The sequence below is a fragment of the Sceloporus undulatus genome, chromosome 4 (genome assembly GCF_019175285.1).
Source record: "Sceloporus undulatus isolate JIND9_A2432 ecotype Alabama chromosome 4, SceUnd_v1.1, whole genome shotgun sequence".
Classification (NCBI taxonomy): domain Eukaryota; kingdom Metazoa; phylum Chordata; class Lepidosauria; order Squamata; family Phrynosomatidae; genus Sceloporus; species Sceloporus undulatus.
In genome coordinates, this window is record NC_056525.1 from 9,964,269 (window position 1) to 9,986,792 (window position 22,524).

The window sequence follows — 22,524 nt, forward strand, 5'->3', positions numbered from 1 at the left end:
TTCAAAAACTCTGTAGAGATATCAAGGTAATATTGAGATTGAAGTGGATGCAAGTTCGGAGCAATTAAAAGAAACTTGAGTGGGTTCTGGTTTTCCAAAGGGTCTAAGGGAAGTCCCACCACCCCAATGTCTACATCTTAGGACTTTATCGCACCCATTTTTTGGCACATTACGGGTACGAAAAGAGGATTTTACCGCACAACAAAGCGTCCCCCAAAAGGCCCTGTTCTGTTCCATTGCGGCAATCCATCCCCGTTCAGTGCTGAGGCGCATGAAATGTTCTGGTTGGAAGTCTTCCGACCAAGCAAAATGGTGCCCGTCAGCACTGAATCAGGACGGATTGCCACAACGGAACGGAACGGGGCCTTTTGGGGGATGCTTTGCCATGCAGTAAAATCCGTTTTGGGGCAGTTGCACGCACACACAAGCGTCCTCTTTTCGTACCCATAACGTGCCAAAAAATGGGTGTGATAAAGTTCTAGGGCTAGAGTCGACAACTGGTCTAGCTAGCACCAAAGGGGTGCTATTAGGGGTGCACATAATGGATTGTTTAACCCACTGCTGATAGACTTCAATGTCTATGAATTCCACTGTTTCTCTTTCCAATCTTCCTCTCTGATTTCCACACTACATTTCACTACTCATTCATATGGTAATCTACTCACCTTGGCTTTGAACAACTTCTTCCTTCCCGTCCTTGTCCCCCGCAGTGACCATCATTAAACTGGACTTGTCAATCGTCTCATCAGGAAGCTATCAGTGTATGATCAACTGGGACTAGGTTATTTCTGTGCAGGAAAGATTTAGCATTGTAGTGACCTTAGCTACCTTTCACCCAATGCTGGATTTGGGGTAGACATTTTGCATCACCCTTTCCCTTCTCCATAGATTTTGTGCATAGTTTTCAAAACTTCTTGTCTCTGCTGTTAATTTTGGTGTCCAGCTTACCATCCAACACCTTTTTCATTCACTTCCACCATCTAGTTATATAAAAAAAATCCTTTATCCTACAGGCATCTGTGGCCTTGGAGCACCTTGGCTTTTCATGCTTTCCAGCTTCAGTCATGTGGAAGCTCACAAACTGTATTCCTTAAATGGATGGTTCATGACTTCATCATGAACAGATCATCCTATAACAGGAAACAGTGCAAATTTTGTGGCAACTGGAATTGCCACCCCATGACAATTCTTGTCTCTATGACGTTTCCCTTCAGTTCCCAAATTTCTAGCAATGCAGAGCATGAGAATGTGAAAATCATCCAGACTTAGAACTCTTGTATTTGCTTTAAAAGGGATCTTGTAGTACCTTTGTAGCATAAGCTTTTGTAAACTGTGGGTGCATCTATACTGTAGCAATAATTCATTTTGACATCACTTTAACCTCCATGGCTCCATCCTATGCATGGAGTGAACTGGTGCCCAGGATGGGCCTTTATATCCAGACACTTTGTTTGCATTCCCTTGGTATCCATGCCTCTTGCCTCTTTCCTTCTGATGCCTGAATTTCATTTCTAAATAATCAACTAAAGTTTTATGTAATTGCAATACTAGAAATTTGGGAATTGAGGGAAAATTTCATTGGTGGCATTAATCATCAGTCTGGCTTATTCATGTTAGAAAGAAATTTCTCTCTTTTGCTTCTGGGGAATGTTTGAAGAGCAGTAATTCTTGAATTTTCCATGTTTAAACAGTTTGGATTCCAGCGATGTTATTCATTATAGGAATATTGGCATTTCAGCTTTGAGCAAAGTTTGCTGAGCTGCTTACTTCCAATGTGCTGCAAAGATTTGCTGGATAAGACTCTGAACTGGGTACTTCATATGTTTCCAGCAGCTGCTTCTGCAGAGACCAAGAATTATTACTACTGTACTATTGTTATGTGAATGATGGTGTTACTGAAGGTGATGAACTACTGGGGAGTTCAGTTACTGTTAAGAGATTTAAAAGAATGTAAATTCCACACACATGATCATTTCAGATCTCTCTCCCACTCCCTCTCCCTGTCCTTGTGCTGGGTATCCTAGACAATGTTGATGCAGTCCCATGTACACTCACCTGCAGGGCATGTGAACATTACCTTTTTTGGACTACAGCTCCCAAAATCCTCTAGCTAGCATGGCCAGTAGTCCTCCTAAGTAGGGCGTCTGAGTAATCAAAAAGTAATTTTTCCAAGCACTGCTTGGACTTATCTCTGAGTCAACATGTATAGAAATGGACAGTTCAAGGCCCAGTCTTGGATATATTCAAGATCAAACTGCTGTAAAATAAAATAAGAATGGGATATTTGAAGAGTTCTGATAAAGAGTTCTGATTCCTTTTTATTCTTGAACCAGTCAAATCAACACAAAACCTACAAATCAATCCCATGTTCACCTCTTTATTTTGTCTTTGGTATCCATACATTTTACATAAACCCATTGAATTGTTGGTAACTATCACTGAGGCTGGAAACAGAAAGAGAAATTCTACTTAAGCCCTACTTAAACCTAGGAGTTTCTCACGTGCAATTTTAACACCAACCTGGGCACAGGACAAGATTGGGTTGGAACAGATTAAAACTGATTTTACCACACACAAAATTGCTGCTGAGCTACCCCCCCCCCCCCGACCATCACCTGTATTACCAAAATTGGCTGCCAGAGCACTACTGGAGGATGCGTGATGGTCAGGCGGCAGTGCAGCAGCAATTTTGTACGTGGTAAAATCAGTTTTAACCCATTCCAGACCGATCCTGTCCCATGTCCGCATCAGCGTTAAAATTGCATGTGATAAACTCCCTAGTTAGTTGTGACTAACAAGTCCCATTTATTTTCACGGGGCTTGTAGCCTCACAAAGGATGGAGACAAACTGGCTCTCAAAGGGAGTACCTTTCTGTCTTGTTAATGAAATTTTAATTTTATTCCCTCAATCTCCCAGTACCTTGCCTGCATGAATACCATCCAAACTGAGGACAACAATCACAACATCTTGACAAAATGCAGGCCTATGATGGTCATATAACATGGTTATATATTTTTTTCTCCTGTAAGATTTGTATCACCTTTGCCTAATGAAGAAACCAGTGGAGTTTTGAAAGCTTGCAACATGTACATTGTGCATTTTGGTTGTCCCTATAAAGGTATCACTGTTTTGTGGCTTTTGGGTGGTATTGTACTTTGCTATATTGCCAACATGGCTATCCCTGGATAGTTGTACCATTTGTATTAGTGATGCCCTGCATCTCTTTAACCCAAAAGCAAATGTGTCTTCCTTTTGGCACTGTCATATTCATAAATATGCAGGCTGAAATTTTGAACCTGGGAAGGCTGGCGATCTCTGAATGTTTAGCTATTGCTGTATGCCTTCAAGTGGACTCTCTTTAGTTGCAACCCTGTCCTTGTGTTTTCTTGGCCAGATTTCTTCAGAGGAAATTTGCCATCGTCTTCCCCTGAGGCTGAGAGTGTACAACTTGCCTAAGCTCACCTAGTTGGTTTCCCTGAGTGAGGATTTTAACCGCCATCTCCTAGGACTTTATCACGTGGGAAAAATCAAGGGTTTAAAGAGTCAATATCCTGGGAAAATTGTGTGATTGTGGTGAAAATTTTCACACGATGTCAAAATTAAAGGGGACTTATCCCAGGAATAACCAGAAACAAATCATTCATTGTGAAAAATTGTATCTGAACTCTAGATATAGTGCGGATATAATGCAGTTTGACATTACTTTAACTACCATGGCTCAGTGCTATGGAATTTGCAGTTTTGTGAGATATTTTGCCATCTCTGAGAGAGAGCTCTGATGCCACAACAAACTATAAATCCCAGGATTCCACAGCTTTGAGCCATGGCAGTTATAGCGATGCCAAACTGCATTATTTCTGCAATGCAGATACAATCTTAGTCCAACACTCAAACCACTACACCACGCTAGCTCTCCTAAAGAAAGTAAATCTCAGAAGGAGATGGAAATCAATGGGTTTGCTTCTGAATAAACAGGAGGACACCACTTTGTCTGGTTAAAGCTCAATGTACTAGAGTTCCCCCCCCCCAAAAAAAAAATCATTTTTCAAACCAAGAGCTGGCTTAGTCCATTTGCTGGGAGGAAGAGGCAAAAGAGGAGTCTTGTGGCACCTTTGATACTAGTCAATTATTTGAATATTGTATAGGCTTTCATGGAGAAGAATCCACTTCCACAAATGCACTGATGGAGTGTAATATACCTCAGCCCTGAATATTTTACTCCACTGAAGTATTTGAGGAAATGGTTTGTAAGCCTTGAAAGCTTCTGCTACAATAAATCATTCTTACAAGAGCCACAAAATGTCTATCTCTCTTTTAAATATTCATGTGTGTGTGAGGGAGAGAGGAAGGGAGGGAGAAAAAAAAGAGGGGAAGGTAGAGGGTGCATCTACACCGCAGAAATAATCGAGTTTGACACCACTTTAACTACCATGGCTCAGTGCTATGGAATTCTGGGAACTGGAGTTTTGTGAGACATTTCGCCTTCTTTCTCAGAGAGATTATGGAAATCTCAGAATTCTATAAGATGGAGCCATGGCAGTAAAAGTGGTATCAAACTCGATTATTTCTGCAGTGTGTGTGTGTGTGTGTGTGTGTGAAGAAACAAGACAAAAAAGGAGAGGAGTGTGGCATTTCATCTTGGGCATAAATCCCGGAGGAGTTCACTCCAGAAACTCCCTATTTATTTTATGTGATTCTTGTTTATGTAATAGATTGCCCAGATCCTTTCCTCAAATATGAGCCCCCAAGTGGCTCAGAATAGAGAGTCAAATGAAATACAGCAAAACCAATTATCACCATAAAACAAAACATTTTTAAAAAAAAAAAAAAGATTAACAAATAAGGTGTCCTATTAAAATGAGCCAGTTTGAGTGGTTTGAGTATTGGATTATGACTCTGGAGACCGGGGTTTGAACCCCGGCTATGGAAACCCACTGGATGACCTTGGGAAAGTCATACTCTCTCAGCCTCAGAAAAAGGCCTAGACAACTCCTCTTTGAACAAATCTTGCTAAGAAAACCCCATGATATGATTGCCATAACTCAGAAATGACCAGAAGGCACATAATAACAACAATTAAAAACAACATGAAGCTCAAGCAGTCAAAAGATATTTGAATGGGGAATATTCCTCCCTCATTCCATTGTTGTTTTAACTGCTTCCGAGTCAACCCTGAATCATGGCAATGCTATGAATGAGACACTGCCAAGCCTCCCTGTCCTCCACTGCTCTGCTTAGTTCCTGCAAATTCAGGCCTGATTGAGTCTGACCATCTGGCATGAGGTCTTCAAGGTCTGGAAGCCATGTCCTATGAGGAGAGACTTAGGGAGCTTGGTATGTTTAGCCTGGAGAAGAGAAGGTTAAAAGGTGATATGGTAGCCTTGTTTAAATATTTGAAGGCCTGTCATATTGAGGATGGAACAAGCTTGTTTTCTTCTACTCCAGAAAATAGGGCCTGGAGCAATGGAATCACACTACAGGAAAAGAGATTCCACCTCAACATTGGGAAGAACTTCCTGATAGTAAGAGTTGTTCGACAGTGGAAAACACTCCCTTGGAGGGTGGTGGAAGGATCCTTGGAATGTGGTGGAGTTTCTTCCTTGGAAGGTGGTGGAGTTTCCTTCCTCTCAGGTAGATTCCAGAGGGTGATGCTCGGGGAGAGTCGCTCCTCAAAAACAGAGCTTAAATGTGGCGTCCCTCAAGGTGCCATACTGTCCCCGATGCTATTCAACATTTATATGAAGTCGCTGGGAGAAATCATTCGCAGATATGGGGCAGGGTGTTATCAGTACACTGATGACACTCAAATATATTTCTCCATGTCCCGATCAGCAGCTATGACAACAGATGGCATTTCTCCCCTCAATCAGTGTCTTGAAGCGGTAATGGGTTGGATGAGGAAAAACAAACTCAAGCTGAATCCAGACAAAATGGAGGTACTTACAGTAGGGGCCCCCAAACCAGGTATAGGGTTGCAACCTCCAGTCCTAGATGGGGTCATACTCTCCACAAAGGACTGGGTTCGCAGTCTGGGGGTGCTACTAGACCCATCACTTCACATGAGAAATCAGGTGAATGCGACAATCAGGAGCGCCTGTTATCAGCTTCGGCTCATACGCCAGCTGCGCCCTTTCCTGGAAGTAAAGGACCTAGAAACTGTTGTACATTCACTGGTAACTTCACGACTTGATTTCTGTTATGCGCTCTACATGGGGCTACCCTTGTGCCTAGTCCGGAAACTTCAACTGGTGCAAAATATGGCAGCCAGGCTGGTCGCCGGAAAAACTAAGAGTGACCGAATTACACCCATCTTAAAATCTCTTCACTGGCTGCCTATTAGTTTCCGGGCACAGTACAAGGTGTTGGTTATAACCTTTAAAGCCCTACATAGCTTGGGTCCAACCTATTTGAGGGATCGCCAATAATAATAATAATAATAATAATAATAATAATAATAATAATATTTATTTGTATACCGCCCTGTGGCAAACCAATCCGGGCGCCTGCTTCCATATAATCCGCCCCGCACCCTCAGGTCCTCTGGGAGGAATCTATTGCAGCCTTTAAAAACCAGACTAACTGCTACCTCCCAGAGGGCCTTCTCTGCAATTGCTCCCAAACTATTGAACGGTCTGCCAGACGAGATCCGTCAAATTGTCAGCTTAGACAACTTTAAAAAAGCTGTCAAGACGGATCTCTTCCAGCAGGCCTTTCCTGAATAAAAGTGCCCGGCCGCAGAATGACTCCCCCCACATCATGTATCAGCCCACCGCTCTGTCCTTGTATTTGTGTGTGTGTGTGTGTGTTTTAATAGATATTTTAATTGTACATGTTTAATCCTGTTTTAAGGGGCGGAATTCAGGACATAATTTTGTAAATGTGGATTTTAATATGTTGTGAGCCGCTTTGATTGTCTTGTAACAGAAAAGCGGGATATAAATAAAAGTTTTATTTATTTATTTATTTATTCTTTAGACAGAGGCTGGATGGTCATCTTCTGGGAGGGCTTTGATTATGTCTTCCAGCATGGCAAGAATGAGATTGGATTAAAGGCCCTTAGGGTCTCTTCCAACTCTATGATTGTATGATCCCTCTCTTTCTGCTGCCTTCTGTATTGCCTAGCATTATTATCTTTAATGAATCATGCCTTCTCATGATGTGGTCAAAGAGGACTAACAGTATAGCACTTCCCTTGTTCTAGGATTGTTCTTTCTCATGTGAAGCCAGAGGCTTTCATGGCTGGCATCCCTAGTTTTTTGTGGGTTTTTTTGGGCTGTGAGGCTGTGTTCTAGAAGAGTTTATTCCTGACGTTTCACCAGCAGTTGTGGCTGGCATGTTCAGAGAATGCTGGCATGGAAGAGAGTGGGTATATATACTGTTGGTTGAGAGGAGATGATTTGCATGTTAATCTGTGTATTGTTCTGTTGTTGAATGGCAAGGCCTACAGGGGGTCCATTTACTTAATGATCCATTGTCTGCTGGGAAATCCTCCTCACCCGGGGGTGGTTTTCATTTGCCTAGGCTGGTTCTTGATTTCATGCTGGCATGGAAATGAGTGGGATACACACACACACACACACACACACACACACACACCTGTCCCTCCATATTTGCTAGGTTTAGGGGCACAAGACTCCCGTGACTATGGGAAAATCACAAATAACAAAAACACCATGTTTTTACCTGAGAAGTCACGTCTGTAGGACTCTCTAGATCCTGCAGAGCAACTCTGTGGTTAATGTTCGACAGACACTGACCATAGAACTTCGCTGGAGGAACTACAAATGCCTAGTAGAGCATTCTCTCTAGGAATCTCTAGGTCTTTTGATGCAACTTTTAGGTACAGTTGACCATAGAGTTGCACTGGAGGACCTAGATCTTCCTAGAGGGAATGTATTACTCAAATTGGTGAATAATCAAATCTGCAAATATCAAAGCAGCAAATATGGAGGGATGAGTGTATACACACACACACACACACACACACACACTGTGTGACCCTGGGTTCTTTCTTTTGGGGATTTTGCCTGATGTGGGGTGGGATCTCCCCTTGTGTCCCCAGAAGAAGATGGGGGGAGGGTGACTTGCTCCCTCCCCAAGAGATGCATGAAGCCCACCTCCATCTGCAGGAGGGCTTCATGCATCTCTCCCATCAGTGGGGCTACTCTTGCCCCCTCCTCCTCCTTTCGATGGGATCGCAGAGCCTTTCAAGGGGGGCTCCAGAAGCACCACCTCGCTGTGGCCAAAGAGAGAGAGAGAAAAGGAGAGAGGCAGAGAAGAAGGAGGGAGAGAAAGGAGGGAGGCAAGCAGCGCTTAGGAAACTCAGCGGAGCCAGATCCAAGGCGGAGCAGGACAGGCAAAGACGGAGAGGCAGAAGGCTGGCTGCGGAGAAGACCCAGTCTCCACAGAGTTTAGAAAACGATGCTGATTCTTCTCTGAGCATCTCAGGGAAGTCCAGGCAAAAAGGTCCCACCTTGAAGATCAAAGCGGACTAGCATCTTCCTGAGCTCGGTTTGAGGGGGATATTTCCATCTATCCATCCATCCATCCATCCTTCTCTCTCTCTCTCTCTCTCTTTCTCCTCTAGCCTTTTCTTTCTTGTTGAGTTGAATTTTTGAAAAACCTTCTTGGCGTGGGGAAGGCAGCGGAGGAGGCAGAGAGCTCCCAGGAGGTGGAAGGAGCAGGGGAAAGGATGGATCGGGACCAAGGGAGGAGGCTGAGGAGGACCAAGGGGATGCTCAAGGGCTCCCCGCGTTGATCTTTTCCCTCCGCGCATCCTCCTCCCAGGAAGGTGGGCTTTTGGTGCTCCGCAATGGGATTCCTCGCCTTGCAAGAGCAGCTCCTCGTCCTCCTCTGCGCAAACTTCTTCCCTGGTAAGTTTCACATTTTCCCCCTTTCTCTCGCCTGGTTCACTCCCACGCAGCCCAAATAAGAAAAGAAGCCCCGCTTTGCAGCAATGGTCCCTTCTTTCCCCTTCAAACAATCCTCTGCTTTCCCCATCCTTAGATCGCCGCCTGAAGAGCATCCTTTGCTTTTCCCTTTGAGATCTAATTCTAAATGGATTCAGATTTTATTTTATTTTTCCCTAGAGAAGGAGAAGGTGACACTTTGGCACAGGATCAGTGGCCCTCTTCTTTCCCTTCCACCTCCTTCCTTCCAAGAAACTCCCAATATTGATAACAATAATCCTTGGGGGTATCAAGGGCTGCATCCACACTGGAGAAATGACCTGGTTTGGCACCACTTTAACTGCCCTGGCTGAAGTGGGAGTTGGAGTTTGCTGTGGGGCCCAGAGCGGAGCTCTTGGTGCCAAACCAGGTTATTTCGCCAGTGTGAATGCAGCCTTAGAGAGATCCGGTAGCACTTTTGGGACTAACTGAAAGAAAGAAATTGGCAGCATGAGCTTTCGTAGACTTCAGATCCAGAGAGTGCACCTGGCCCCAGCCAAAGTCATGCCTTGAGAAGCAAGGCTAAATAGAAGCTGGAGGTTCCCTCCGTCACCATGTTGCTCCAAATGTAACTTGCCACATTGGCGTGTGGGCCCTTCTGCCTGGGACACAGCTGTGTCTTCCTCACAACAACCTTTTGAGGTAGGATGTGGAGAGTTCTTATAGCACCTTTGAGACTCGCCAAAATAAAGAAGTTGGCAGCATTTCAGTGAGTCTCAAAGGTGCTACAATATCTCTCTACTGTTTCTCTACATACTGATTCATACAGACTAACCTGGCTATCTCTTTGAATTCTACCACTTTGGAGGTAGGTTAGGTTGCGGGCAGAGCAAGGTCATCCGGTGAACTTCACAAGGAGAACTGGATCTGAGTTGCAAGGAGGTTACACCAGAAACTGCGTTACGCCAAGTTCATTTGTCCACAGAGCCTTGACACTGCTGCGTTTTATTTGGCTCTGTGTGGAGTCCCATGGATTTCTTCTGTGGCATTGGTAAAGGTCTCAAATAGAAAGAGAGAATAGTCTTTCCCATCCCTTGATACCTGACCAACTCAGTGGTTCTCACCCTTTGGGTCCACCAAGTGTTTGGGACTTCAGCTCTCAGAAGCCCTGAACATTGGCCCCTCTGCCCTAGGACTTCTGGATGCTGAAGTTTGAAATGTCTTGAGTGTCAGAGGTTGAGGAATGGTGCTTTAACTGGAAAAGAGCCCTAGGACCTTTAGGAGGTTGCAAAACATATACTCAGGACCCCTGAGTTATGATCCGTTCCTTGGCTTCTCTGATATTTTTCATCCATTTCATCATTGAAATGGGTTGTCTTTAGGAAACCTACTTTTGCCCTGGCTTCATTTCATCCCTGGGTGAACACCAGGGTCTGAGTAGGAGATGGGACACCTCATTCTGAAATGGTGGGGTGAGCTACTCCTTTCCCCCCATTTGGACCTCCAAGAGCTACTGGCATAAAAACCTCACACAAAGTGAGATTCGGAAGGAGGAAGCATTTCCTCCTCTTTGCAAGAAATCTCAAACCATGATTTTGATTATTAGTCCCTCTGGCTATAACTTTATACAGTCATTTTGGTCAACAGCTTGCTCTGCTTCTCTTTATGGAGAATGGTTTTGGACTGTGTTTATTTTTTTTTCTGTGAACCCACCAAGTATGAAAAACTGCCCTGCTTTTGAGCATGTGCAGAGTACACTTCTCTTGCAATTGCATAAGCACAGCCAGCTGCTGCACCTCTGGGATGAGGTGGCTGGTTACCCAGTTCAGAAGGCATTTTATGAAAGCAGAGGACTGCCTTTGATCCCAGTTTAGATGACCACAGTGGCTGGGAGGTATAAACTGAGCAATTTCACTTTGGCCAAAAGAATTGTTAAGCAACAAGCCTCAGCTCCCCCTCAAGTTCTGCTATATAGAAGCAGTAATTTTGTCCTGCCTTGCTGGATTGTTGTAAGCTTACTTGCATCATTTTTGATGCATTTTGAAATCCCAATTGCCAGATAAGTGGCAGTTTAGTTAGTCACCTGAGGGGGGGGTACCTTGAAAAGCATGCAACAAATGCATATAGTTTATAAATAAATGAGTGAATAAATCATTGAATCAGGGGAGACACCACCAAGCAACAGTTAATGCTAATTCCATCCTTTAATTTGCACTCCTGGTTTTGTGAGGAATAATTTGACACTTGGAACAGGTTAGGTCTGACTCAGTTTAAAATATTAGTAAGCCTTGTGATGCTGATGATCTCTCTTTCTCCCCATCTCGCTCCCTACCCCTGGGTCTTTTCCTGTTAAAAATGTTTTACTGAGTCTCCCAAACATAAAACAAGCTCTGCCTTAACCATTCCATTAATGTCTTTAAAAAAAAGAAGATAATATAATCCTAGGCAGGCTAAAGCATGAAAAGGTTGACTGCTGGATGCAATAGTGCGAACCATAGTGATGCTCAGCCTGCTTACTCTAGAGCATTCTCATAGGACTCAATACAGTCAGTTTTCTGTTGTAAGTAGCTTAGGTGACAATGCTATGATGCCTAAGTTAAGCCCTGTTGAAGACAGAGGAACATACTTATGAGTAGACATGTGTAGTATTGGATTGTGATGATTGTGTGATGGCATTTTTACATCCTCACCCCCCACCCCTGTCTGGGATGGCTACCAAGTGCAAATGCTTTTTCTTGGTTTGTTTCTCAGCAAGGCAACACTGAGCTTTACTTATTTATTCCCCACATCACCAAAATAACCTAAGATGCACTCTTGAGAATTGCCATAATGGTTCTGCAGCCTCCTCAAACTTTTCAGGTCATTGCTTAGAACGAAGTCCATGGCCTTTCCTTAAGTCTCACTTGAGAGGCGACTTTATATTCTTGAAATAAATGCTTGAGGAGAAGAACTGGTCAAGGTGGATCAGTTCAAAGGAATTCTAGCACTGCAAATCCCACCCCTGGCCTCCTATATTGGACAATCCTCCATGAATATGTATTACTTTTATAACACTCTCATTCTCCAAATGCTTGATCATACTCTTGCAGAAGTTTGCTTAAAGTGGGGGAGAAAAAAAATAATTGAAATCTGAGCAGTCTTGCAAGGTAGGCTGGCAGTCATTTCACTTTTATGGACTGGAGAGATGAAGTAGGAGACAGGGTCTTTGCTAATGCCACAGAAGAAATATATGGCAAAGCTGGTACTCAGGGATCTCTTACAGCCTAATAGGGATGTGATTTTTCACTGGGGGTACATCTATAACGTAGAAATAATGCAGTTTGATACTACTTTAAGTGCTTAAGCTCCATCCTAGGATTTGTAGTTTTACAAGGTTTTTAGCCTTCACTGTTAAAGGGTGCTGGTGTCTCACGAGTGCAAATCCCAGGATTCTGTAGGATGGGGCATGATCGTTAAAGTGGTGTGAAGCTGCATTATTTTACAGTGTGGATGCATCCTAAGTTCTTCTCAAAGGAAACTATGAGTAATTTCAGCAGTTTTCTTCCCACTGCAAGGAAGTATCCAAAAACCTCACAAATAGTTTCCTTGAGCCCTGGTGGCGCAGTGGTTAAATGCCTGTACTGCAGCCATTCACTCAAAACCACAAGGTTGCGAGTTCAAGACCAGCAAAAGGGGCCCAAGCTCGACTCAGGCTTGCATCCTTCCGAGGTTGCTAAAATGAGTACCCAGACTGTTGGGGGCAAATTAGCTTACTTGCTAATTAGCTTACTTGCTGTTCACCGCTATGATCTTTGGAATAGCGGTATATAAATAAAACAAATTATTATTATTGAGCAGAAAATTCTATTTTCTATGCAGATCAATCATGTATGATTTTTGTTCAGAATAAACAATCAATCCCAGCACTGTTTCCAGAGGAAACAGTTTGTTTTTCTGTGCACAGTATAATATTTCTGCACAGAAACATTATTTTCTGCTCAGGAAATGCTGGTCTCTGTGCAAAACCACCACACTCACAGAAGAAGTCCCAAACTGTGAAGATCCTTTCATCAGTTTTGGATTCTTCTCACCAGGATTTCTGCACACTCAAAAAACATGCTTTTGATGATTCCCGCGCCCCCCCCATGCATTCTTTTTATCCTAATCCAAGAGATGTTGGATATACGAGTAAAACAAAATGTATATCTTTTGACTTGGTGACAGGCTAAAGGAACTTTTCTTGGGCCACATATCAATATGAAAAAATTCCAAAGGACATTTAAAGAATCTCTTATGATCACTGCTGGCACTTCTCACATCCAGACATCCACCTGTTTTCTAGTCTTTTGCAACAGCATTGACAAAAATTACAATAGGAGATGGTCTAGTTAATTCAATGGGAGTAGTTTCCTACTATATCCATGTAAAAGTGCAGTCTACAGTCTGGTGGAAGTATGCATCTCTCCACACTGACCCACATTGGACTGGGGCAGGGAGAAGAAACATATATCTTGTAGTTTGCTGATTTGCATGTTTATGAACACACAGGGAAACACAAATCTGAAGCCTGTTTCAATCAGGTGATTCCCAAATCCATGTTTTGAGGTGCTGAGCTGGCGTGTTAAATAAGCTTTCTGCATGGATTTCCCCCAAGGGATGGATCAATGTGGCACATTAACCTGGGTCACAACCTTGCATCATTTTGGGGGAAAAACAAAATACCCTCCAAAGTCAAATGTGTTGCAATTTATTTTTAACACAAAAAGAAATACAGGAGAGTCTCGAAAAGAAAATTATGCTTAACAAACCCTGGGGAAACCTTACAAAGTAGCAAATATAATATGAAAAATGAACAAAAAAGTAAAGAACATACATAGAGTAGCTATTAATAATATAATATATAATATACTTTGTACAGCGCTGTGTATAATTATAGCACTTTAGAAATAAAGTTTAATAATAATAAGTTACACAAAACAAAATTATCAAACAAGTACACTGTTACTTTTTGTATATGATTATATAATTGTTAACTAGTTTCTTGATTTTTTTGGTTTGTGTAATTTTAGTGCATTATATTAGTAGTAGTTAATCTATATATGCTCTTTTATTATTATTGTTCATTTTTAAAGTTATATTTGGTACTGTTTGTTAGGTGCAATTTATTTTTGTCCTTCTAAAAAGTGCTTCTCAACATGCTAACTAGGGCTGCATCCACATTGCAGAAATAATGCAGTTTGACACCACTTTAACTGCCATGGCTCTGTGCTATAGAAATCTGGGAACTGTAGTTTGTTGTGGCCTCAGAGCTCTCTGACAGAGAAGGCTAAATGTCTCACAAAACTACAATTCCCAGATTTCCATAGTATTGAGCCATGGCAGTTAAAGTGGTGTCAAACTGCATTATTTCTGCAGTGTGGATGCAGCTTATGTTACTTTATTGTTTTCCCCACTGTGTATGTGTATGTGTGCATGCACACACATGCCTTCAAGTTCCCTGTTGATTTATGGTTGAATTTCGTAGAGTTGTCTTAGGAATACTTAGAGATGGTTATGCCAGTTCCTTCCTCTCAGTTTTACACTACTGCACCTGGTGATTTCCCATCCAAGTACTAGCCAAGGTTGATCCTGCTTAACTTCCAAGATCAGACAGGATCTGTTGCCTTTGGGATATTTCTTCATTATGTGGGACCAAATCAGCTATGTGAATTAGCCACCAGGCTCAATTCTCAAGGATGCATTTTGCTGACGTGGGTGGCTGTAATTCACTGCATGTAGCTAGAATAATGGCAGTCCATGTGCCCTTTTGACTGCTGGCTAAGGTGGGAGATCCTGTGTCTGATTGTTTCCCCATGTGAAATCGTGCCTTGCCTGTAGAACACACGCAGCTTAAACAGTTTTAGCTAGTTTGCCTTTTGCAGGGTATGTTTTTATGAGGCAGAGAATTCAGATGTGCAACTCCCTCTACAGACTGAAGTGATTTGGTCCAGAAAAGGGTGTACCGTGTCATGTGCTATTAGTTCACTTTTACATCATCTCTTGGTAACATCAAGAAGCACTAGGGAAAAAAATCACCCCTTGGGATATGACTAGAATCAAACTTTAGAGGATAATTAAAAGCATTTCAACTCTTTCCAGACTAGCTGGCCCTCAACATGATTCAGATTTTTTTTGAGTAAAACCATTTGCCTATGCCCTACTCACATCCTCCAAATTGTGTGGTTCACACATACGAGACACTACTTGCTGATGCAATCGGTATACATGCATGAGTGAACCATGATAAAGTGTGCATCTACACTGTGGAAATAATGCAGTTGGACACCACTTTTAGTGCTGTAGTGCCAGCATATTGGAATCTTGGGATTTGTAGTTTTACAGGGTCTTCAGTTTTCTCTGGTTGCTGCTGCTACACAAAATTACAAATCCCAGGATTGTATAGGATGGAGCCATTGCAGTTAAAGTGGTGTCAAGCTGCATTATTTTTATAGTGTAGATGCACCCAAAGTCACCCCTAGATGGAGAGTTCCCTTATCAACTAGTTCATTGAACATCAGGGCCATCAGAGGTCTGACAACACAGAGAACATCTCCATGTAATCCTTTTAAAATGCAGCCTTTTCACACATGCAGTTTCTTCTTTGTATCCGCAAAAAGGTCACAGAAGAAGTGGGCTGAAAAACACAACAACCTGAAGCATCAACAGTCCAGGATTAATATGAAAATATACTGGGGGGGGGGGGACGACTGATGAAGTGTTAGACAAAGGCCTGGTACAGATGGGCGGAAAGCGCCGTCCTCAGGCCAAAATTAGGGTTCGGGAGTGCGCAGCAACTGCACGCTCCTGAACCCTAATACGTAATGGCAGTGCCACCATTGTGGCCCCCTGTCCACATGGGGGCCACCATGATGACGCAAGCGCCATGCAGCATCAAGATGTCGCTGGCAGGAAGTGGCGTCATGGAGGTGGCCTTTCCTGTTTGTGCTGTTGGTGCTGCAGCGTGCGGCTGCTGCAGCACCTACTCAGGGTAAAGACTGGTGGCACAGAGCTGCCCGTCTGTCAAGCCCCTTAATACAGAGATACCTGCACAGACCTAGGGGAGCCACTGGCCTCCATTGGATGAGATGGTGGGGGAATCCATTTTCAGATTGCTATTCAGGAATAATCAGTCTAGCTTATCATATAAGATTGTTGTGAGGTGCTTAAGGTATGTGACATCTGGAGAGAGCATTCTGAAATGGGGAATAATCCATGAATGGGAAGAATAATTGGAACAAGGTAGGACTCTCTTTTAAAACCAGATCTGCTTTCCTTGCAGCCTTCAGCCATGTAGAATCTCGAGCCCATGCTGAGGAACGTCTCCTGAAGAAACTCTTCGTTGGATATAACAAGTGGTCTCGGCCGGTTGCAAACATTTCTGATGTGGTCATTGTGCGGTTTGGATTGTCCATTGCACAGCTTATAGATGTTGTAAGTAGAGCTGAAACAAATTGTGTGTGTGTGAGAGAGAGAGAGAGAGAGAATGAGGGAAGGAGGGAGTGCTTGGAAATGTTACTTTTCAGACTACAACTCCCAGAATCTCCAGCCAGCATGGCCAGTGGCATCACTAGAATTGGTGTCACCCAGTGTGGTAACTCATGGCGTCACCTGCCCCCCCCCCCAATTGACCGCCTCCCTTATTACAGAATCCCTAGTAATTTTTTTGTACTAATGTTTCTCATAAATCATAATTCCTGTATATCACTGAATGAAATGTCAATAGGTATGATGTAAAACAACTAGCAGAATTAAAATTATACCTTTCAATTACAATAGCATATGCACAGCTTGAATGTACTTGCATGTACATAGTTTCATGTGGTTGGAGTGAAAATTTGGTAAAATATGTTTTTAAAGAAAAATTTAAAAGATTTTTTAAAAAAATGTTTAAAAATTATTTTTTAAAATAAAATTTAAAATTTAATTTAAAAAACTCTGGGGCCTCTCCTTTCTTCTCCCACTGAGCCTCACCCCACTCACCCCATCTCTTCAGTGTTTTAAAGGGACACAGCAAATGCCACAGCCTATTTCTACCAAAAGGCAGATGCTGGAGGAGCAGCGGTAGCACTCCCACTAAGGGTGTCCCCTGGTGCGCATCGCATCCCTGCAACTCCTAGTAACACCACAGAGCATGGCTAAGGGCAATGCTAGCTAAGGGATTCTGGGAGTTTCCAGATTCTGGTTGTTCTAAATTTGAATGTGCACATGAACAGCCTCACTTTGACCCTCCTGTTTGCATGGAGATATTCACAAATCCAGAGCTCTAAGAACTGGAGTATCAAAATGAGTACCAGGGTTTGATATGTGTTCGAGAACTGGATTACAACTACAGAGACTCAGGTGCAGACCTGTGCTTGCACAGGAAATTGACTGAGCAATTGGACCCGTAACACTGACCTACCTAATAGGATTACTGTGAGGATAAAAATATGAAATAGAGCATGTTTGTTGGCTAGATCTCCTTGATGGACATAAATTATTATAAATAGGAAGAAATACCTTCAGTTCACTTGTCGACTTCTGGCAATTCCATGAATTTCATAGAGTTTTTCTCAGGCAATGTGGTTTTGCCTAAGTTCCTTCCTCTGAAATATAACCTAGAGCATCTTGTATTTGTTAGTGGTCTCCCATCCAAATACTAACCAGAGTTGACCTTGCTTAGCTTCCAAGACTAGATAGGATCTGGTGCTTTTAGGGTATTTAAGCCAAGAATTTTAAGCAACCTTTAGTTTTGTATGTAAGGGGAGCAAGCATGTTGCTAGCTTTTATTGCAGAAAAAACAAAATATGCTTGACCTAGCCCAAAGTTTCCACCTCTCTGGGATGAGACAGGCCAAGGGGTGGACAATTTTATTTATTTGAGAGCCAGTTCTTCCCATTAGAGACCTGATCTGAGCTATGTAACTTTGCTGCCATGATGGTGAAATATGGTAGCAAATTCTACTACCAAATTTAAAGAGCAAACTAGAGGGGGAAAAACATAAAAAGAAGCAAAGCATAAAACTTGTTTCCTCCTGGTTTAAAGGGATTTTTTTCCTGATTGCCACAATGGGGTGGCATCCTATGCTGCCACATTTTGACGGTGCTAGGGAAGTCCTGTGGCCCATGGAATTCCCTTTGCTGACCTGTGGGATAGAACAACAAAAATACTCCAGTTCTGAATGAAATAGTGGTGAGTAGCAAAAGTGATTAGAGATACCAGTAACCTGGTTTTGAGATGGAACAAATCTACAGGAGAGGGAGCAAAGCCAAGAAGAGTGTAGGCAGGTCCAAAGCAAAGTTGGCAGATCTAGATGCAATACTTAGCACTTTGGTAATTTTCCAGCCAAGCATTCAAACCACAGTTCAGTTCTAGGCATATCTACTCAAGTGTAATGACTCTCTTAGCTGAAAATCACAGTTCTGTTCCACATACTGTAGCATGGTTGCAAAGCACAGATCCATTTCATGCAAAAGCTTTTATGGCTGCAAAACACAGCTCAGTCTGATGCAGAATATGCGATCTGAAATATCATCTTTTTTCTGACCACTGATTGGTGATAGTAGCCAAAAGATTCTTGCAGACCAGTTAAAAAAGACACTTATGGGCACATCTGGCCTGTGGGCCACAGATTTTCTGGCCTTGCTCTATGGCTTTGTATAATGAATGTGATGTAGTGACTTTTTTTTTTTTTTTAAAAAGAGAGGAGTGACAATTCAATGGCAGATGAATCTAGCCATGGCTATTAGTCATCATAGCTTAGTAGAACCTCTACTTACAAAGGCTGAACTTTAGGGAACATGCAGTAATGATCTAACTGAGATTTCCCTGGAGTATGTTGCTGGTTGGAGAAAAAACATTGGGCCAAATAGTCTGATCCAAAATTGCAGTGTACATATTGATATTTTCAGAGTGTACAGTAATCAAGTGATGAATAATGAATGCTAAAACGTAGTTGCTTCTGAGGATAGCATCCCTTAAAGTGTGCATAAGAAAAATTAATTTCTTGCCCACGTCTTGGTTTTTGGTTATTACTAGCAAGGGCAAGGGCCAGCAGAGGACTCCTTGCCTTGTTGGGAGTTCATATGGGCCAGTGCACATTCAGATGCACATTGGAGGAAAGTTACTAAAGCTAGAAGTAACCATGGGGGCAGGGTTATAGTGGTGGTGATGAATGTTTTCCCCTTTCATAGTTCCCCATGGATCCTTCTCTCACCACCCCCAGCTTTACACTCCTAGAAGCGGGCAGTGTTTTCAACAGTGTGGGAGTGGGGAATTGGTTTTACAAGGACACATCCTCTAGCTGCGCTGGGTTGTATATCAGATGCCTGGGAGCTGAAATTAAACTAGCAATAGATCCAGCACCTGGATAACTCATGTATAACCCAAAGCAGTGCAGAAGGAGTGGTCATAAATTAAACAGTGGCTTCACTATCCACACAGTAACAGCATAGCAATTTGTGAAGTCAAAGATTTTCATGGCCAGGATCCATAGTTTTTGTTGTGGGTTTTTGGGTTTATGTGGCCATAATATGTTATGTTGATAATATGAAGATGTTCTAGAAGAGCCCAGCAATCGCCCCTGCCTGGGTACCATATGACATGATGAGTCTTGTACTGGGGAACTGACCCATGGTATAGGATGGGTAACACCTCGTTTGACTACAGTACGTGAGAAAAGGATCTAGGAGTCAGTAAACCACAAGCTGAATATGATCCAACAGTGTGATATGGAAGCTAAAAAAAAGCCATTTGCAATTGAAAGCTGTGTTGATAGCAGTATGGTGTCTAGGTTGAGGGAAGTAATAGTACCACTCTATTCTGTTTTGGTCAAACTTCATATGCAATATTGTGTCCAGTTCTGAGTACTACAATTCTAGAAGGTTGGAGTGTGTCCAGAGAAGGGTGACCAAAATGGTAAAAGGACTCGGAACCATATCTTATGAAGGGAGGCCTAGGGAGCTGGATATGTTCAGCCTAGAGAACAGAAAGTGAAGATGTTTTGAAAGGATGTTATATTGAGGATAGAGCAAGCTGTTATTCTGCTGCTCCATAGAGTAAGGGGCTGTACAGACGGGTGGCTAAACACAAGCCCCTTTTTGCCTCAGATTGGCAACCGCACGCTGTGGCTTCTGGAGAGAGCAAAACAAAGCTGTGAAAAGTGGCTTCTTCTTGCTCCCTGGAAGGGGCATCACAGGCATGCCAGCGCGCCATGGTGACGCCTCTTCCATGCTGCACCATTTGGACACTGCACCAGATGTGCATCATCATGGCAAGCACCGTGTAGACTGGCGTGTGCCAGAATGATGCCCTGCCAGCAGCAAACGCTCAGCCCTCGACCCGCCCACAGGCTGGCACTTTTTGCTAGTCTGTACATGCCCTAAAACATGGTGCAGTGGATTCAAACTACAGGAAAAGAGATTCCACCAAAACATTGGGAAGAACTTCCTGATGGCAGGAGCTGTTCGACAGTGGACTATGCTGACTTGGAGGGTGGTGGAGCCTCCTTTTTTGAAGGTTTTAAGGAGAGGTCAGATGGCTATCTGTCATGAATGCTTTCATTGTACAGTGGTCCCTTGCCTTATGTGGGGATCTGTTCCGGACCCCGCAACGTAAGGCAAGTTTCACCTATGTTTGATTCCCATTGAGGATAATGGGGCTTGTGCATGTGGTGGCGTGGCGGCATGAGTGCCATGGGTGCACGTGCCATTCATTAAATGGTGTGGGGCTTCCAGTTTAAGCTGGAAGCTGCATAAAACGTGCCTGCATATGACGTGGGTACACTGTATATTCCTGAATGTCAGAGGGGGCTGGGCTTCTTCATGACTATATGAGCTCCTGACTCTGAACTAGTGTCTCAGTCCAAGCTCATTGTTTGGGTTGTCTTGCTGCTTCAAGACCAAAAAGCTATTTCTCAGTGGCTTAGTTCCAGACTATCTGAAACACCACATCTCTCTATGAGCCTGCCAGGGCTTTGAGATCCTTAGAGGAGGGCTTTGTTTTAGTTCTACCAAAATCACAGGCATATTTGGAAAGGCTGTGAAAGAGGGCCTTCTCAGTTGCTGCTCCCAAGGTTTGGAATTCCCTCCCAGAAGTTAGGTTAGCTCTATTCATTCCCCCAGCAGGCAGAGGCTTATTTTGATTTAGGATTTGTGCTGTTAACTGATGGCTATTTTCATATGGTGTGCTGTAGGAGGGCCAGTGTGACATAGTGGTTTGAGTGTTGAACTGTGACTCTGGAGAACATGGTTCAATTCCCAGTTCAGTTGTGAAACCCCCTGGGTGATCTTGGGCAAGTTACACTCTCTCAGCCTTAGAGGGTGGCAATGGCAAACCCCTGCTGAAGAAACATGTCGAGAAAAATCCAACAGGTTCACTTCAGGATCACCACAAATCAGGAGCAACTTAAAGGCACACAGCTTGATCAGTATCTAACAGAAAATAGCTGGCATTTCCAGAGGTGGGAAAAGTGTAGCCCATGGAATGCATGCAGCCATCAGGAACTTCTTTAATGGTTCCTGAGGACCAATAGCACCACATCCCATTTTTTTTCACTCCAAAACCAGCTGAAAATGTTCAAACTGATTGAAAACCAAGGCATTTTGCTCCTTTTGTTGTTGTGTGCCTTCAAGTCATTTCTGATTTAATGGTAATCCCAAAGCAAATTATCACAGGGTTTTCTTGGCATGTTTCTTAAGAAGGGGTTTGACATTGTCATCCTCTGAGGCTGAGAGACTGGTACTTGCCCAAGGTTACCCAGTGGGTTTACATGGCTGTGTAGGGATCTGAACCTTGATTTTGCTATTTGATATATGGGACACCATTTTACTGTGTCATTGTATATAATGGGACTTGAGCATCCATGGATTTTGATATCAATGTGGAGTCCTGGAACCAAACCACAGTGGATACTAAGGTTCCACTGTAATTATTTACAGGTCAGATCACACACACACAAATCTTCTAATAGCCAATTGCAGCTTTTTCGAGGGTAACTATGTCCAGGGAGAAATGGTGGGGAGAGGAGGGGGTTCTGTAAGACCCTGGAGAGCTGAACAAGGAGCCTAATATGGCCCATAAATAACATATTGCTTACTCCTACTTTTTTTTTAAAAAAGTTACATAATGGCACCAACAGCCTCAAAGAAATAGACTTCCCTGTAGAATGCTGATGTTTAATTTGGAGTAAATGGGGATCCTGGAATGTAGGAAAGCAGAAACTGATAATGGTGGCAATCATGCAGGATGCTTTGGTGTGGCATGAACTGAATTTTATCGACATGACTTTTTTCATGGCACACAAGGGAGGAAAGTCTTGAGATGCTTAAAGAGCTCTTTTCCAGAGGATGCTCATTTGATCTTTATACCAGACTGCTTTGTCATATATTATGTATAAGATGTTGAGTATCTGTGAAGTTAATTGGGAAAGGACACAGTTGCCATTTTCTTAACCCCCTTCCTCAGTCAAAAATATGTCATATTTTGCTGGGAAGTAGGAGTAGAAGTGTTGGCCAGAAACAATTGCCATAACGAAATCCAGGATTAAACACACTCAGGAATATTGATTTAAGTGGCTTTACATTTGCATTGGGTTGTGGCCAAGATTATACAGATATCAGCAAATCAAGAGGGCTGTTG

At 43.0% G+C, this 22,524-nt stretch overlaps 1 protein-coding gene across 1 annotated transcript in view; it reads left to right on the top strand.

Moving 5' to 3' along the window:
- The first annotated feature begins 8,130 nt into the window (after positions 1-8,130).
- The window catches only part of CHRNA4 (cholinergic receptor nicotinic alpha 4 subunit), a 117,041-nt gene continuing 102,647 nt past the window's right edge, over positions 8,131-22,524 (top strand). The window contains exons 1-2 of the mRNA XM_042466412.1: positions 8,131-8,874; positions 16,187-16,338. Of these exons, the coding sequence (XP_042322346.1) occupies positions 8,814-8,874; positions 16,187-16,338 (213 nt within the window). The 5' untranslated portion in view covers positions 8,131-8,813. The remainder of the gene's footprint in view (positions 8,875-16,186; positions 16,339-22,524) is intronic.